We start from the raw sequence: 19,467 nt of genomic DNA, 5'->3' as shown, positions 1-19,467 counted from the left end.
AGTGTTGCTATGGTAGGTTTATTTAAACTCAGTACTTTAGAGGTGGAGTATAAATCATATATAAAATTATATTGAAATTGTAACAAATAATAAGTCTAAATTCATAATTATAAAAATACAATGAATTAAATGCTAAAAATCTTAAAATTTGAACCCATAAAGTTTAAATTCTGAATCCGCCTCTAACCTAAACAAATATCGTCACTTGTCAATGATATAAAGGAAACAAGTCAGCACCTTTGACTTTTCAACTGAATTTTGTTTGCGCTCAACTTGACTATTATACTTCCTGAATATTTATTACCTCTCGTTAATTAGCATAAGTATTAGATAATTTTGTACATTAGACTTAAGTACATTACCTAGCATGTTTATTGTATGTACTGAAATTTTAATTATAGTCTTCCATGATTATCACTCACTTCATTAATCGCGATATCACAATCTTAAGTGCAGTATCTTCAAGTGAACTTTGTGTATTTTTGCAGAGAAAGCAATTCTAAGGCCATTTTGAATTTTGACAAGTCGAACATCCCATATATTAGAGTTAAAGAGATAAATGCTGGTATTTTTTTGCATGAAAAACTGTTTTCCCAAGCTTTAATCTTGGAAAAAGAAATAGCGAAAATGGTGATTTTATGTCTGGCTACTCCTTGTAAAATTCATATATGTTGTCAATAAAATAATGCACTTAGTAGGCTGAGTTTTATTTATTTGATAAAATAAGGTAGTTCATCCAAAGCAACGAGATGATGAGAAAGTGTGAAACTTGCAAGTCTCAATTATCTAAAAATGATAAAATTAGTTGAGTGCAAAAAAAGGATTAAATCTGTAAAAGTTTCCATTATAAATTGCTTTATATGATGTAATGATCTCTTTTTTCATTATAGAAAATCACCTCTTTAAGTTTGTTGGACCAAAAAGGTATAAATGTACTTTATGATTTGGATGTTTTAGTAGTCTTCTATGATCTTATAGCCTAACCAATCTACGTAACTAAGAAACCAAGTGATACATAACTTAGAAGGCTTACTCTTTTTTTTTTTTTTTTGGTAGGAGGGGAAACCCGCAACTGCTACAATCTCTGTCACAGTCTTTACCCTTCGGGTAAGGCTCAACTCAGAAGGCACTGATGGAGGATTCGATCCCACATCATTCATATGAATGACCACCCTCCAAACCAATTGGGCAACCCCGAAGGGTTTAGAAGGCTTAGTTTTTGATTGCCTACTCTTGTTCGTTGTTTGTTTTATCTTTTTTATTTTTTATTTCTTTATGAAAAAATGATACTGTATAATCACTCTTAAAATAATAGTCAAAAAGTATAAAATAATATATATATATATATATATATATATATATATATATATATATATATATATATATATAAAAAATTATATACAAAAAATATATAAATTTTATATACTTTTTCGACTATCAGATGTAAATAGTTTTTAACACAGATTAAAAATAATATTTGCGGCCTATTCTTTATTACTTTTTCCTTCGTATGTATTAGTTATATATATTACTATACCTCTTGTGCTTCAATGTTGTGGTTATGCTGGTTTGAATCTGGTCTATCAGAAACAACCTCTTTATCTATATAAGTTGGGGATAATGTTGCGTGCACACTATTCTCCTCAAACTCCACTTGTGGGATTTTACTGGATTTATTCTTGTTCTTGTTGTATATAGTAATTATATATACTAAAGACTGCATTATTTTCAGAATTTCCAAAAGAAGATGATCTTGAATAAGACAATGACTGAAAATAACATTTAAATATTATGTTTCTTAATTAATTAGTGGAATTGTCGCACTTGACAAATATTCTATTGCGGGGAGGACAAGGCAATTAGGCAAAGTTTTAATGAAAAAAATAATAGTACCAATTAGAGCATATCACTAATTCTAAAAAGAGTTATTGTCTTCTTCCACACTCGAAATTGAAATAATCAATAAAATCAATCAAAAATATGCTGCAAAGCATAAGTTTACTTTCTATACGCAAACAATATAGAAGGATTTTCACACTATTAAATTAGCTAAAAGATAATTACATAAAATGACTGATAACAAATTAAACTAATCAACCCCAATACCAGGAGGACAATATGCAGCAGATCAACTATCTTGTTTTATGTAACAAATGAAAAAAAAAAGGATCTTTACACAAATAGTTGACCATATTTATTGTTTATATTTTTTAGCTATATACATAGATTATACATAATTATACCATATTTATTGTTTATATTTTTTAGTCATATACATAGATAATACATAATTATACACATATAATACATAAATTATGCATATATTATATCTCTACTGATTATTTTTAATTTAAGCGATTGGATTAGCGACAAGTTGGGTTAATTCTTCAAAAAACAAAAAAAAGAATTCTTTACCTAAAGAACATATTATTGACCAAGAGTTATTGGGGTAAAATTCACAAATAGTCACTTTTTAGTTCCACGAGGATTCAAATTTCATAGGCGCCACTTCATCATATTTAAATGGACTACATGATAATGGCTATTTTTTAAATAATTATAAGACGGAGAAGTGGTTAGTGGGCTATTTTTTTTGGCATTGGTCAACCGGTCGATACCAATTGCATTTGCTAGCCAAAAAGTATATAAAATAAGTATATTTTTTTAATATAAAATACATACATATATATATATATATATATTGTCCACTATTATTTCTGAGAGCGGCTAAAAATATACATTTTTCTTATATCTATGAGTTATTGTATCGATATATGAGCCGATATAGTTGGGCCGACCCTATCCCGAAATACGGTAAAAATAGCACAGGCAAGTCGGTTTTCAGACTGATAATTGAAAAATAGCCAGCGTTTGCAAAGTCATTGAAAAATAGCCACTATTTTACTGCAACACGAAAAGTTTCAGCATAATATACTGGAGATTGGTGCACCTGTGTATGAGTTTTCAGCATATTATGCTGGAACTCCAACACACGGAAAGTTCCAGCATAATACTGGAGATTGGAGCACTTGTGTATGAACTTCCAGCATATTATGATGGACCAATATATTATGCTGGAACTCCATCATAATATACTGGAATTTCATCATAATATGCTGGAGTTCCAGCATAATATACTGGAGTTCCAGCATAATATACTGGAACTCCAGTATAATATGCTGGAAGTTCACATGTAAAAAATTCGAACTCCAGTATATTATGTTGGAATATTTCTCGGATTTTGAACAGTGTTTTAGTTCAGATACCTTTACATGAAAATTGACTAAATTTCGATTACTTTTGAAACCGTGACTATTTTTCAATTACCACTTGTAATTCTGGCTATTTTTGAATTCACCCCGAAATATGGGTCAGGCCCAGTTTATAGAGATGGGCTGATCTACTCTTCGTCAGGTTGGTGGACGAATTCAGCCCAATTACCAAAGTTTAGTGCTTCGCACGCTAATGGCTGCTCCTCCTCCTCCTCAAGAAGTAAAGAACAATTCAACAATGGTGATATGATCCGTAAATTGACAGAGGGCGGAAGAATGACAAGGGGAACAGCTTTATCGGAATGTATATTTTGCCAAATTGCTACCTCTTCCACTTCCACCACTCTCCTTCACTCCGTAAGATCACAATTTCACACACACAGTCGCTGTAATTTAATTTTTTTTAGCTTTAATTGATTTTTTCAGGATGATAAAGTTGTTGAATTTCACGCGCGCGCACACACATACACAGTAATTAGAGATTTTGTAGCTTTAATTTGATTTTTAGGGATGATAAAGTCGTTGCATTTCACTCACACAGAGTAATTTAATTCTTTTGTAGCATTAATTGATTTTTGCAGGATGATTAAGTTGTTGAATTTCGCACGCGCACGCGCGCACACACAGACTAATTTGAGATTTTGTAGCTTTTATTTGATTTTTAGGGATGATAAAGTCGTTGCATTTCTCTCTCTCTCTCTCTCTCTCTCACACACACACACACACACACACACACACACGCACACACACACACACACACACACACACACAGTAATTTAACTTTTTGTAGTTTTAATTTGATTTTGCAGGATGATAAAGTTGTTGCATTTCGAGATATTAATCCCTCTGCCTTCAGGTTCTTCAAATTTCATTAATTCTTTTTCCTTTGTCTTTCACCTGAATTTTTATTTCAATCAATTACTAACACGAACTAGTTGAACTCGGCTTTAAAAATCTTCTGAATCTTTATCATAATTTGAGCACTTCTCTCCTTTATACCGGTTTGGGCCAGAGTATGCTCTGTGTGAAGCTCACAAATAGGAGTTTTGAATTCAGTATTTAATTTATTGGAGAAAATTATGATCATTTTCTGATGCTTCTTAGTTAATTGATTAGAATAAACCTTTCTTGTGAATAATTTTTTGTACGTTCAGGTTTAGTTGTTCACAGTGTTTTTGAAAGCGCAAAGCCAAAAAAGCACAAGGTCCATGAGGCTTGAAGCAAAAAACAGAAGTAAAGCAAGAGGTGAAGTGGACAATGTACGAAAAATTAAGAAATATCAAACATACATGAATTTAGTACTATATTAATTAAATTGCGATTAGAAGAATTAATTTCAGCATCCAAGGTATAATGATGCCGACATTTATCCAATCTCCTGAACATTGAGATTCTAAGAACTGACCACTTCTCATTTGGATCACTGTACACGTCATTGTTTGAAGCACACATTTCTTTGAATCGCATGGCGTCACCCATGCAATGAAAAACGATGGGTGTTCATAGATGCTGTGAATCCTGTTTGCTGAGTTCCTTTTTTTAATTGCATTTTTACCAATACTTATCCAATTCCATCATACTGAATGATATTGGCTGAGGGACAGAGGAATACTTATTTCCTGGGTTTGTAGTTAATTAGTACTCTACCAGATAATTTTGTAGTAGTTGTGTGTTGTGCGTAGATGCCCATGTTAATGGATTCCCTTTTTTTTCTTTATGTCAAACATGGGATATATAAATGTTAGCTAGGGCAGTGTGTGACATTTAGACACATCATTTAGCTATACTAGAGTACAATTTAGCAGATTCAACTTCCGATTCTCAAGTTCGTATGACAATTTTTGTGGAGTAAAAGATTTATTCTTTTCTTGAGACTCCTATGAAATCAAACTAAGTCATTAAAATGGGAGGGAGGACTATGAATCTTGAATGTCAAGCATGGTCATTAGAAGTGGAGGAGGGCTATGAATCTCATACTTATAATCTTGAATGTCAAGCATAGTCATTAGAAGTGGATGAGGGCTATGAATCTCATACTTATTTTTCAATGCTAGTACTGCTTGCCTTTTGTTTGGCATATTATTTTGGTCTATCAAATATATTTACCATGAGGTTAAACCAAATTTAGGGATACTTTTGTACAGTTGTATTCGTTCTCCATAAGTTTTGAAAACTTTCAATCGGTATAGTCAGTGCAATGTTGGAATATGTCTTAGCTAACATATTACATTGATATGTGATGTCAGGCATCTATATGCACTCCTTTCATTAGCATAGAATGTAAACTTGCAAAACCCTTTGCAGTTATCTCCTGTTAATAAGTTGTTTGAACGCAAAATCTTGATAGGCATTACTTGGTAATTCCAAAACAGCACATTCCAACTGTCAAAAACCTTGAGAGAAGCCCAGAAGATTTCTCCTTGGGTAAATTAAACTTTCGGAAGCATACTTACCACTTCATTTTCTTTTTAAATCCTTAAGCTACTTTATTTCTTTGTATTCACACTTCTAACTTGCAGCTTCTATTTCTTACAGTGAGTCACATGTTAGATGTCGGGAAGAGTCTGTTACATAGGGATGCACCTCAGTCCAAGCATTACAGGTAAAGGACTTACATCTTCAGTTGCTCTACTGAAAACTTTCTTCAATGACTTTGCAGAATAAATGCTGGGATCTAAAACAGTGCTTAATCCAATGGTTTAAGGACTTTGTTTGTGATTCTAGCTTTTTTCTTTATTTCTTGTTCCTTATTGTATGACACTTGTATTGAACTTTTGGGGCCAATCAACACAACCTTCTGTGGATGAAGAAATACATTTTACAATCTTAAGCTGCTAGTTGTAAGTACTGACTTGTGACTACAAATAGAGAAGACAGCCGCAACAATCTAGTTGATTCTCTCTAACATACAAGTCATAACCAATATATATTTCTAAGTATCCTCGCATGTTTTTGATATTTTAAGAATCTTACTGTTACTTTATATTTTGGCATGCTTAACATAAAAAAGGCTTGTACCTGGAGAGGAATCTTTTTCACTCATATTTTTCCATTTTCTCAGATTTGGTTTTCATCAGCCCCCATTCAACAGTGTTGATCACCTCCACCTCCACTGCTTTGCACTTCCTTATACTCCAAGGTACCCTTTTCTCTACATGCTTAAACTGCCTTGGATATTCAAGATATTACCCTAAACAAAATTTTGAATTTCTTGGAAGTATTGTATATTCCTTTTTCTGATTTTAAAACACTGAACAGCTGGAGGTGTATAAAATACTTGTCATTGGGGCCACTCGGTGGATTTATTGAAGCTGAAAAGCTTTTGGAGAGAATAAAGCCACAAATTCCTCATCACTCATCTATGTAACTGTCTGTAAATTTGTGGTTTCTAATTAAAATTGGCAAATGTGTTAGTAATCTGCTAACTATTCTTCATCAATATATACATGTGTAAAATTCAGTCATTAACCTTGAGAATGATCTTGTTACAGAACCTAATTATTCAATTATATCTTTTGATTGAAAAATCAAAGTTGGATGCAAGAACTTCTTTAAGTTCCACACTTTCCTTTCATGCCTCGGGTATTTCATGCTTCATACCATAATCGCTATAAGAATAATAATCTCCTGTGGAATTGAAAATGGCTTGTCTGCATAGTTAATTCTGTCTTTTAAATGAGTATACTAAAGGGATTTCTGTTTCCGTGTTTGTTGCTTACTTGCTTTTGGTAGCAGGTCAGTCCTTGACCTTTTTATAATATTAACCTAAGTTGCTCGGACTCGGGTGCGAGTGTCCGATACGGGTGCCAATCTAGAGGTCAGATCCTTCATGATCTAAATTTAAAGATTCGGGGGTACGGATCCAGGTACGGGTGCGGGGATTCGGCTAAAAATAATTCAATTATTTAAAAATAGAGTTATAAAAATATGTCTAAATTATGAGACATTATGTGGAAAACTTACAAGGTATTCCGAGAAGGAGAAAATATTGAACAAGAGTAGAATTTTAGGAGATAAAAGGAAAATGCCTGACATAGAAATTTATATATACATAGTATTCCATTTTCTTCCATATCACCCAAACTTTTGATTTGTTTTCAAAAATCATTGTATCTGTCCCAAATTTCTCCGTTGATTTTGGTCAAAGTACCCAAAATCGGTTGACCAGATCCGACACGGATCCCATATTCATACCCACACCCACGTCGCGTCGACACGGGTGCGGCATTGAAAGTGAAGAGTTCGAGCAACTTAGATATTAACTACTGTTTTTTCTTCTTTTTGCGAGAAAACCCTGCTTGCAATTAGTCAGAATCTCTTACATTTCACAAGTAAACGATGAGATGTGTATATGGATTTGGGTTCATTAGCGTTGGTCAAAATAAATTGCAAATACTGTGTCACGTCAAACCTATGCTGCTTGCCCTTTAATGCCAGAGAAACCAAAAAACTGGAAAATCTTGTTCACATCCTAGCTTTATCTATTTTTATTTGTGTTTTGCTTTGTACTCTAGGATGGTAAATGTGTCTTCCTGAGAGCAAGTGTAGATCTATTATAACCTAAATTTTTGTAAGTTGTTACTTTAGTAAGAGCAGGTTCAGCTCGGTCTGTGTGTATCAGGGGAAGTCTCATTGATAGAAGTAGTGCTTTAGTGATTTTTCAGATTTTGAAACATGATTTTCCGAGTCAGCTTCAGAGATCCTCTTTTAACTTACCCAAAAGCAGTACATATCAGGATTACTCATGGGCATTTATTGCAGATTTTGCATCTCCTTTTTATGTGCAGTCCAATACAATTCTCCCCAAATTATTGTCCTATGTTATCCGTCCAACATGCAAATTTTTATGAACGTGATGGACCATTGCTATGGGTCGTAAATTTTCATGTGTTAATAATGTCCACGCCATCTTCATGAATTCGGGTGGCGGGGTCCGAATCGCCTAAAGTTTTGCTAATCCATTAGAAACGGCCTAATTAACAATAGTCATTGCTTTGCCAAGGTTGTTTCTCGTTTTTGGTGTTTTAGGGTCGTAAAATAGGAATTCATCACGACTTTTATTTTTTCGTATGATAATGCTCACACTATCTTCATAAATTTGGGCAACGGGCTCCGACTTGCCTAAAATTTTGTGGGCCCCACCGACTTCGACATGAGTTCCTCGTTTTTAGTATTTTAGGGCCATAAAATATGAATTCGGGACAATTTCAATTTTTCGTGTGCTAATGTCCATACCATCTTCGTGAATTCGGGCGACAGGCTTCGAAATAGCCTAAATCACTATGAATGTTCTTCGTTTTTTGGCATTTTAGGAGCATAAAAAAGAAATTCAGGACGATTTTTAATTTTTCGAGTGTTAATGTCCCGCCATCTTCATGAATTCGGGCAATGGGCTCCAAATCGTCTAAATTTTTTTGGGCCCATCAGAAACAATGTAATGAATAATAGTCATTGTTTTGTTATGAGTGTTCATCATTTTTTGGCATTTTAGGGGCATAAAATAGAAATTCGGGGAGATTTCAAAATTTTCATGTGCTAATGTCCATGCTATTAATTCGAGCGATAGGCTTCAAATTGTCAAAAATTTTGTGGGCTTATTAGAAACGACCTAATGAATAATAGTCTTCGCTTAGCCATGATTGTTCCTCGTTTTTTGGCATAGGACCATAAAACAGGAATTGAGGATGATTTTTAATTTTTCACGTGTTAATAATGTCCACACCATCTTCATGAATTCAGGCGACCGACTCCGAATCGCCTACAATTTGTGGGTCCATCAGAATGATCTAATGAACAATAGTCATTGCTTTGCCATGACCGTTTCTCGTTTTTTGGCGTTTTGGGCCATAAAACATGAATTCAAGATGATTTCTAATTTTTTGTGTGCTAATGCCCACGTCACCTTCATGTATTTCGACGACGGACTCCGAATCGTCTAACATTTTGTATGCCCATCAGAAACAACCAAATGAACTTAGTCATGGTTTCGCCATGACTGTTCCTCATTTTTTAGTCTCTTAGGGCCATAAAACAAGAATTTATGATGAATTCCAATTTTTCGTGTGCTAATATCCACGTCATGTTCATGAATTCGGTCGATGGGCTTTAAATTGCCTAAAATTTTATAACCCATCAGAAATGACCTAATGAATAATAGTCATTGCTTCGCTTTGACTGTTCCTCAATTTTGGAGTTTTAGGGTCATAAAACCGGAATTCAAGACAATTTTAATTTTTTGTATGCTATTGTACATGTCATCTTCATGAATTCGGATGGCGGGCCTGAATCGCCTAAGATTTTTTGGACTCATGAAAAATCACCTTATGAAAAATTGTCATTGATTCGCCCTGACTGTTCCTCATTTTTGGGGTTTTAATGCCATAAAACAGGAATTCACGACGGTTTTTAATTTTTCGTGTGTTAATGTCCACGCCATCTTCATGAATTCGGGCGACGAATTTCGATTCGCCTAAAATTTTGTGGGCCCATCAGAAACGACCTAATGAACAATATTCATCGCTTTGCCATGGTTATTCCTCATTTTTGGGTGTTTTAGAGTTATAATATAGGAATTCAAGACAATTTCCAGTTTTTCGTGTACTAATATCCACTCTATTTTCATGAATTCAGGTGATGGGCTCCAATTTTCCTACAATTTTTTGGGCTCGGCAGAAACCACCTAATTAACAGTAATCATTGCTTCGCCATGATCGTTCCTCATCTTTTGGCATTTTAGGGCTATTAAACCCATCTTTATAAATTCGGGTGACATGCTCTGATTCTCCTATAATTTTGTGGGCCAGTCAGAAACTACCTAGTGAACAGCAATTATGGCTTTGCCATGACCGTTCCTCGATTTTGGCATTTTAAGGCCATTAAACAGGAATTCAGGATGATTTTCAATTATTCGTATGCTAATATCCACGCCATCTTCGTGAATTGGGGTGACATGCTCTGAATCTCCTAAAAACTTTTGTGGGCCTATCAGAAACGACCTAATGGACAATAGTCATTACTTCGCTATGACTGTTCCTCGTTTTTTGGTGTTTTTAAGGCATAAACAGTAATTCGGGATGATTTCAAATTTTGTGTGTGTTGATGTGCACACCATTTTCATGAATTCGTTCGACGAGCTCCGAATTCCTTAAAATTTTATGGGTCTATCCGAAATGACCTAATGGATAATAATTATTGCTTTGCGATGACCGTTCCTCGTATTTATTTAATGGCGTTTCGTAGTCATGCAATATAAATTTGTGATTGTATCTACTTTTTCGTGTGTATTAGTACATGATGAGTTTGTAGAATTTTTTTGACGGACTCCGACTGACTTGAAATTTCGTAGGTCCATAAGAAACAATCTAGTGATAAACGCATTACTTCGCCATGACTTTCAGGTTTATTTAATGGCGTTTTGTAGTTATACAATACGGATTTGTGATTATATCTGCTTTTTCATGTGTATTAGGAAACAACCTACTGACGAATCCTCATTCCTTTGTCATGACTTTCGATCTTATTTTATAGCATTTCGTGGTCATGCAACAAAAAATTGTGATTACATCCACTTTTTTGTATGTATTTCTACATGTTGATTTTGTAAAATTTTTTATACAGACTCCGACTGGTCTGAAATTTCTTAGGTCCATAGGAAACTGCCTAGTGACCAGTACTCATTGCTTCGACGGGACTTTCTGGTTCATTTATAGCATTTCGTGGTCATGCAACATGAGTTTATGATAATATCTTCTTTTCGTATGTATTGGTATTTTCTGATATTGTAGAATCTTTTTGACGTACTTCAATTGGCCTGTAATTTTGTATGTCCATAGAAAACGGTCTAGTAACCAATACACATTGCTTTGCCATGATGTTCGGGGTTCATTTTATGGTGTTGTGTGGTCATTTAATACGAATTTGTGATTATATCTACTTTTTTTGTATGTATTAGTACATGCTGATTTTGTATAAAAAAATTCACGGACTCTGATTGGCCTGAAATTTTGTAGGTCCATTGGAAATGACCTAGTGAACAATACTCATTGCTTTACCGTGACTTTTGGGTTCATTTTATGTTTTTTCGGGTCATACAACACGGATTTATGATTATATTTACTTTTTCATGTGTGTTAGTACATGATGGTTTTTGTGAAATATTTTATGAATGCCGATTATCCTGAAATTTCTTAGGTCCATAGGAAACGACCTAGTGACTAATACTCATTGTTTCATCATGACTTTTGGGCTTATTTATTGCATTTTGTGGTCATGCAACATGAATTTGGGATTATATGTACTTTTTCGTGTGTATTAGTAAATGTTAATTTTGTAATAAAAAGAACTTGACACACTATGATTGGTCTGAAATTTTATAGGTCCATAGCAAACGGTCTAGTGACCAATACTTATTGCTTTGCCATAACTTTCAGGTTCATTTTATGGCATTTCGTGGTCATGCAATACAATTTTATGATTTTATCAACCTTTTCATGTGTACTAGTATATGCTAATTTTGCAGAATTTCTTTTACAGATATTTCGATTAGCCTGAAATTTCGTAGGTCCTAAGGAAATGACTTAGTGACCAATATTCATTGTTTTTCCATATTTTGGGGTTCATTTTATGGCGTTTCATGATTATGTAGTACGAATTTGTGATTATATCCACTTTTCATGTGTATTAGTACAAGTTGTTTAGAATTTTTTTGACGTACTCCGATTAGCCTAAAACTTCGTAGGTCCTTAGGAAACATCCTAGTGACCAATACTCATTGTTTCGCCATGGCCTTCGGGTTCATTTTATGGCCTTTCGTGGTCATACAATACAAATTAATGATTATATTTATTTTTTCTAGTGTACTAGTACATACTAATTTTGTAAAAAAAATTGACCGACTCCTGTTAGCCTAAACTTTTGTAGGTCCATTGAAATGACGTGCGGCCAACATTCATTACTTTGCCATACTTTGGAGTTCATTTTATAACATTTCGTGATCATCCAATACAAATTTATGATTATATCCACTTTTTCGTGTGTATTAGCACATGCTGATTTTGTAAATTATTTTTGACGCATTATGATTAATCTGAAATTTCGTAGGTCCATAGAAAATGACCTTGTGGCCATTTCATTGATTCTCCTTGGTGTTCATTTTATAGCTTTTCGTGGTTATCCAATACGAAATTGTGATTATATCCACTTTTTGTATGTATTAGCATATGCTGATTTTGTAGAATTTTTTGACGGACTCCGATTAGCCTGAAATTTTGTAGGTCCATAAAAAATGGTCCAGTGAACAATACTTATTGCTTCGTCGTGATCTTCGGGTTCATTTTATGATTTTTCGTGGTTATGCAATACGAATTAGTGATTATATCTATTTTTTCGTGTGTATTACTACATGCTAATTTTGTAAAAAAAAATTTGACGGATTTTGATTTGTCTAAAATTTCGTAAGTTGATCGTAAACGGCTTAGTGACCAATACTTATTGCTTCGCCATGATTTTCGATTTATTTTTTAGCGTTTCGTGGTCTTGCAACACAAATTTGTGATTATATCTACGTTTCATGTGTGTTAGTACATGCTAATGTTGTACAATTATTTTGACAGACTCCAATTAACCTGAATTTTCGTCGGTCCATAGAAAATTTTGACCAATACTCATTGCTTTTCCATATTTTTCGAGTTCATTTCATGGCATTTTGTTGTCAGGCAACATGAATTTGTGATTATTTCACTTTTCATGTTTATTAGTATATGCTGATTTTGTAAAAAATATTTGACGGACTCCTATTTGTCTAATATTTGGTAGGTCCATAGGAAATGGCCTAGTAGCCAACACTCATTTCTTAGCCATGACTTTCGGGTTTATTTTATAGCGTTTCGTGGTTATGTAACACGAATTTATGATTATATCTACTTTTTTGTGTGTATTAGTATTTGCTGATTTTGTAAAAAAATTTGACGAACTCCGATTGACCTGAAATTTCACAGGTCCATAAAAAATGGCCTAATACCAATGCTCATTGCTTTGATATAATGTTCGGGTTTATTTTTATGGAGTTCGAGGTCACGAAGTACAAATTTATAATTATATCAATTTTTTCGTGTGTATTAGTACATGCTGATTTTCTATATATATATTTTTTACGAATTTTGATTGGCCTAAATATTTTTAGGTCCATAAGAAATGGCCTAGTGATCAATACTCATTGCTTCGCCATACATTCAGGTTTATTTTATAGTGTTTCGTGGTCATACAACATGAATTTATGATTATATCCATTTTTTTGTGTGTATTAGTACATGTTGATTTTGTAGAATATTTTTGATGGACTCTGATTAGCTTGTAATTTTGTAGGTTCATAGAAACGACCTAGTGACTAATAATCGTTATTTTCCATGACGTTCGAGTTAATTTTATGGCATTTTGTGGTCATGCAATACGAATTTGTGATTTATCCACTTTTTCGTGTGTCAATATACATGTTGATTTTATAAATAAAAAAAATTGACGGACTTTGATTGGCCTTAAATTTCACAAGTCAATAGAAAATGGTCTAGTGATCAATACCCATTGCTTAGCCATAATTTTCGAGTATATTTTATGGCGTTTCATGATCATGCAATACAAATTTATAATTATATTCACTTTTTCGTATGTATTAGTACATGTTGATTTTGTAAAAAAAATAATTGATGGACTCTAATTCGCTTGAAAGTTTTTAGGTCCATAGGAAACAAACCTATTGACCACTACTCATTATTTCACCATGACTTTTGGGTTAATTTTATGATGTTTCGAAGTCATGCAATATGAATTTGTGATTATACCTATTTTTTCATGTGCATTTGTACATGCTAATTTTGTAAAAATAATTGACGTACTCTGATTGACCTGAAATATAAGAAACTGCCTACTGACTAGTGCTCATTACTTTGCCATGACTTTTGGATTTATTAGCATTTCGTGGTCATGCAACACGAATTTATGAGTATATCCACTTTTTTGTGTGTATTCATACATGCTGATTTTGTTGAATTTTTTTTTACGAACTCTGATTTGCTTAAAATATTTTAGGTCCATATCAAACGGCCTAGTGACCAATACTCATCGCTTCGCCATGACTTTTGGTTTCATATTATGGCGTTGCAGGTCATAAAACACAAATTTATGATTATATTCACATAAAGTGTGTATTAGTGAATGCTGATTTCTGGGGGAAAAAAATTGACAGTCTCCCATTAGATTGAAATCTCGTAGATCCATAGAAAATGGCCTAGTTACCAATACTCATTGCTTCGCCGTAAATTCGGTTTCATTTTTTTGCATTTTGTGGTCATGCAACACGAATTTGTGATTATATCCACTTTTCGTATGTATTATTACATGCTGATTTTGTAGAACTCTTTTGTTGGACTGCAATTGGCCTAATACTCATATATCCATAGGAAACGGTCTAATGACCAATACTCTTTGCTTTGCCATACTTTCGGTTTCATTTTATGTCGTCTCATGGTCATGCAACATGAACTTGTGATTATGTCCTCTTTTTCGTATGTAGTAGTACATATTTATTTTGTAAAATTATTTTGAAGGACTTCAATTGGCCTGAAATTCCGTAGGTCCATAGGAAACGACCTAGTGATCGAAACACATTGTTTCGACCATAATTTTCGAGTTCATTTTATGGCATTTCGTTGTCAAGCAACACAAATTTGTGATTATATCCACTTTTTGTGTGTATTAATACATGTTGATTTTGGAGAAGTTTTTTGATGGTCTTCGATTGGCCTGCAATTTTGTAGGTCCCTAAGAAGCGTCATTAATACTCATTGCTTCGCTATAACTTTTGGGTTCATTGTAAAAAAAAATTGATGGACTACGATTTTCTTAAAATTTCGTAGGTCCATAGGAAACAACCTAGTGACCAATACTTATTGCTTCTCCATGACAAGCATCCTTTTTTGGCGTTTGGGTTTATTGATTGATGTTTTAAGATCAAGCCACGCGAATTTATGATTATATATACTTTCTTCATGTGTATAGTACATGCTGATTTTATTAAAAAAATTGACCGACTCCTATTGGTCTAAAATTTCGTAGGTCCATTGAAAATGGTCTAGTGACCTATACTCATCGTTTTGCCATGATTTTGGGTTCGTTTTTTGTATTTCGTGATCATGCAATACGAACTTGTGATTATATCCACTTTTCATATATATTAGTACATGCTAATTTTGTAGAACTCTATTGACGGACTCCGATTGACCTGAAATTTTATAGGTCCATACGAAATGACCTAGTGACTAATACTCATTGCTTTGTCATGACTTTTAAGGGTTTTATAGCATTTCGGGGTCATGCAACACGAATTTGTGTATTAGTACATGCTAATTTTGTAAAAAATAAATTAACGGTGTGCGATTGGCCTGAAACTTCATAGGCCCATGGTGTCACGACCCAAATCTCACATGTCATGATGGCACCTATCGCAGTACTAGGCAAGCCGACAATCACAATAAACCACGCATCTCTAAATTTGAAAACATAATAAAATCATCTTAAGAGTAAAATCTCATAAATAACTGATAAGAAAATACCACGACTCAATATAAAATCCCCCCAAAATTTGGGTGTCACTGAGTACATGAGCATCTAAATGACAACATAGTCTGACTGCTAAAAATACTGTCTAGAAAGATAAAATAATACAAATAAATGAAAAGAATAGAGTCAAGGTCTGCGGACGCCAAGACAACTACCTCGATAGTCTCCAACAGATAAAAGCTCCAAAAGCTAGCAACCGCCATACCCGGAAATACATGGATCTACACATGAAGTGCAGAGTGTAGTATGAGCACAACCAACCCAATGTACTCAATAAGTAACAAGACTAACCTTGGGCTGAAAGTAGTGACGAGATCAACGGGTACAGTCCAAATACATAATTTAATAGTACATAAATATAGACATGCTTTCAAGTTCAATAGTTTAAGCTCAATACGGATGAAATATGCCAAGTGTGACTGAAATGAGGAATGATACATCACTGTATCTATATGTCAATTATGCATGCCAACTGTAATGCAACGCAGTGATACAACCATATGCATACTCTCGGAGTATCAATTCACTCAGTCCTCCCAGTCACTCAATCACTCAGTCCTCACAGTCACTCAGTTCTTCCAATCGCCCCGCACTCGCACTCAGTAGGTACATGTACTCACTGTTAGTAAGTCAGACTCCCGAGGGGCGGATCCTACCCAAGCGCTAAAATAAGTTAATCATGGCATGAATCAATAAAGCATGTTGCGACGTGCAACCCGATCTCATAAACATCACTCACAATCAGGCACTCGGCCTCACTCAGTCATCAATCTCTCCAGTCTCTCGGGCTCCCAAATATCATGACAATCAACCCAAAAAATGATAATATGATGTATCAATAAATGGCAACAGAGACTGAGATATGACATGGAAATGATAGATGTGATTGAGTACTTAATTACAAATTAAGCAAGTAATTTAAATCAACACGACCTTTGTGGGTCACAATAGTACCAGCATATAGCCTAAGCATGATTTCTAACATGAATCACAGCTCAATTTCTCTAACACATGGAGAATACGTGGATAATAACAAGATTATATGACTACATAGTTCCACGGAATCGACCGAGTCACAATTCCTGCGGTGAACGCCCACACGCTTGTCACCTAGCATATGCGTCACCTTAACACCAACCACATAACACGTAATTCAGGGATTTATACCCTCAGAACCAAGTTTTAAAGTGTTACTTACCTCAAACCATATAAATATCTACTCCAATAAGTCCCTGCCTCGCAAATCTCCCTCCGAACGCCTCGAATCTAGCCACAAACAACTCAATACAATCAACACAAGTTATAAGAATCAATTCTATATAATAAAAGCTAAGTTCTTAAACAAAAGTAAAAAAATCAACCCAGGCCCACATCTCGGAATCCAACAAAAATTACAAAATTCAAATACCCATTCAATCACGAGTCCAACTATACCAAAATTACTCAATTCCGATCACAACTCGACCTTCAAATCCTCAATTTTAAGCCTATGAAGTTTCTATAATTTCCCCCAATTTTCCAACCCAAAATACTAATTAAATGGTAAAAACAATGATAGATTCATGTATAATAACCAAATCAGAGTTAGAATCACTTACCCTAATCAACTCATTGAAAATCCCTTCAAGAATCGCCCAAATCCAAGGTCTTAAGCTCAAAATATGAAAAATGGGTTAAAACCCTCGATTTTGATATTTTAACAGTGTGCCCAGAGATTACACATCGCGATCGCGAAGAACAAAATCTTCAGTAGCCTAAAAACCTTCTACGCGAACGCACACACCTGGTCGCGAATGCAGTGACTAAATTTCCTTGACCTACTCGATCGTAGACAGCCTCACGTGATCGCGATGAACAACGCGTGGGAACCCAGGCTTCTTCTTCCTCCTTCGCGAATACGTCCCCCTACCACGCGATCGCGTAATACAACTCCCTTAAGGCTTCACGATCACAACATTAACCACACAATCATATAGAACATAATCCCACCTGCCATACCTTACCCTCCGCGATCGCGTACCTCTCCTCGCGATCTCGTAAGAGGAAACCAGAAACACAAGCATCAACAAACTTCAGCAACTCTTCAAGTCAAATTTCAATACGTTAACCATCCGAAATCCACCCGAGGGCCCCAGAACCTCAACCAAACATACCAACAAGTCCTAAAACATAATACAAACTTAGTCGAGGCCTCATATCACATCAAACAACATCAAAAATACAAATCGCACCTCAATTCAAGCCTAATGAAACTAATGAATTTTCAATTTCTACAATCGATGCCGAAACCTATCAAATCAACTTTGATTGACCTCAAATTTTGCACACAAGTCATAAATGACACAAAGGACCTATTCCAACTTTCGGAACCAAAATCCAAGCCTAGTAACCATAAAGTCAACTCTCAGTCAAATTTTTCAACTCTCCAAACTTCTATTTTCCCAATATTTGCCAATTCAAGCCAAAATACTCTACACACCTCGAAATCAATATCCGGACACCCTTCTAAGTCCAAAATTACCATACGGAGCTATCATAACCCTCAAAACTCCATTCCAGAGTCATTTACACATAAATCAACATCCGATCAACTCTTTCAACTTAGGCTTCCAACCTTGGGACTAAGTGTCCCAATTTATTCTGAAACATCTCCAGAACCAAACCAACTACCCCGACAAATCACATAACACACAATGAGAATGGAATATGCAATAAATAGGGGGAACGAGCCTATAATACTAAAAACGACCAGCCGGGTCATTACATCCTCCCCTCTTAAACAAACGTTCGTCCTCGAACGGGTCTAGAATCATACTTGGAGTCTCAAATAGGTGTGGATATATGATCCGCATCTCCCGCTCGATCTACCAAATATCTTCCTCAATTGGCTGACCTCTCCACTGCACGTTCTCTGAAGCTATGCTCTTCGACCTCAATTTTCGAACCTGCCGATCCAGAATGGCCATCGACTCCACATCATAAGTCAAATCACCATCCAACTGAACTGTGCTGAAGTCCAAAACATGAGACGGTTCACTGACATACTTCCGAAGCATGGAAACATGAAACACTGGATGAACACTCGATAGACTAGGCATAAATGCAAGCTTGTAAGCCACTTCTCCAATCTTCTCAAGTATCTCAAAAGGCCCAATATACCGAGGGCTCAACTTGCCCTTCTTTACGATCCTTATAACATCCTTCCTGGGTGAAACTCTAAGTAATACCTTCTCTCCCACCATGTAAGCAACATCACGAACCTTCCGATCGACGTAGCTCTTCTGTCTAGACTGTGCCGTGCAAAGCCGATCCTGAATCAACTTAACCTTGTCCAAAGCATCCTGAACCGAGTCAGTACCCAATAGCCTAGCCTCACCCGGCTCAAACCAACCCACCAAAAACCAACACCATATCCCATACAAAGCCTCATATGGAGCCATCTGAATGCTCGATTGGTAGCTATTGTAGGAAAACTCTGCAAGCAACAAAAAAGGATCCCAAGAGCCCCCGAAATCCATGACAGAAGCACGTAGTATATCCTCCAATATATGAATAATTCCCTCGGACTGTCCGTCCGTCTGAG

At 35.0% G+C, this 19,467-nt stretch overlaps 2 protein-coding genes across 4 annotated transcripts; one reads left to right on the top strand and one right to left on the bottom strand.

Moving 5' to 3' along the window:
- The first annotated feature begins 3,445 nt into the window (after window positions 1-3,445).
- On the top strand, window positions 3,446-8,135 carry LOC104117636 (bifunctional adenosine 5'-phosphosulfate phosphorylase/adenylylsulfatase HINT4). 3 transcript variants are annotated; one of them, XM_070191963.1, is made up of 7 exons: window positions 3,446-3,629; window positions 4,082-4,128; window positions 5,620-5,696; window positions 5,808-5,874; window positions 6,334-6,411; window positions 6,531-6,681; window positions 7,869-8,135. In XM_070191963.1, exons 1-6 carry the CDS (start codon window positions 3,519-3,521, stop codon window positions 6,637-6,639), a joined length of 489 nt encoding a protein of 162 aa, XP_070048064.1. In that variant the 5' UTR covers window positions 3,446-3,518; the 3' UTR covers window positions 6,640-6,681; window positions 7,869-8,135. The 3 variants fall into 3 exon arrangements, with proteins under 3 accessions (XP_070048064.1, XP_070048065.1, XP_009627004.1); XM_070191964.1 differs by having other exon boundaries at window positions 7,864-8,135; XM_009628709.4 differs by lacking the exon at window positions 7,869-8,135 and having other exon boundaries at window positions 6,531-6,804.
- Window positions 8,136-18,748: 10,613 nt separating this feature from the next.
- On the bottom strand, window positions 18,749-19,126 carry LOC138902185 (uncharacterized). The gene has a single exon (XM_070190025.1). It carries the CDS (start codon window positions 19,124-19,126, stop codon window positions 18,749-18,751), a length of 378 nt encoding a protein of 125 aa, XP_070046126.1.
- Between the last annotated feature and the right edge of the window lie 341 nt (window positions 19,127-19,467).

Source organism: Nicotiana tomentosiformis, chromosome 12, assembly GCF_000390325.3.
Source record: "Nicotiana tomentosiformis chromosome 12, ASM39032v3, whole genome shotgun sequence".
Taxonomy (NCBI): Eukaryota; Viridiplantae; Streptophyta; class Magnoliopsida; order Solanales; family Solanaceae; genus Nicotiana; species Nicotiana tomentosiformis.
The sequence above is the reverse complement of the archived record's forward strand: the minus strand, read 5'-3'. Positions and strand labels throughout refer to the sequence as shown.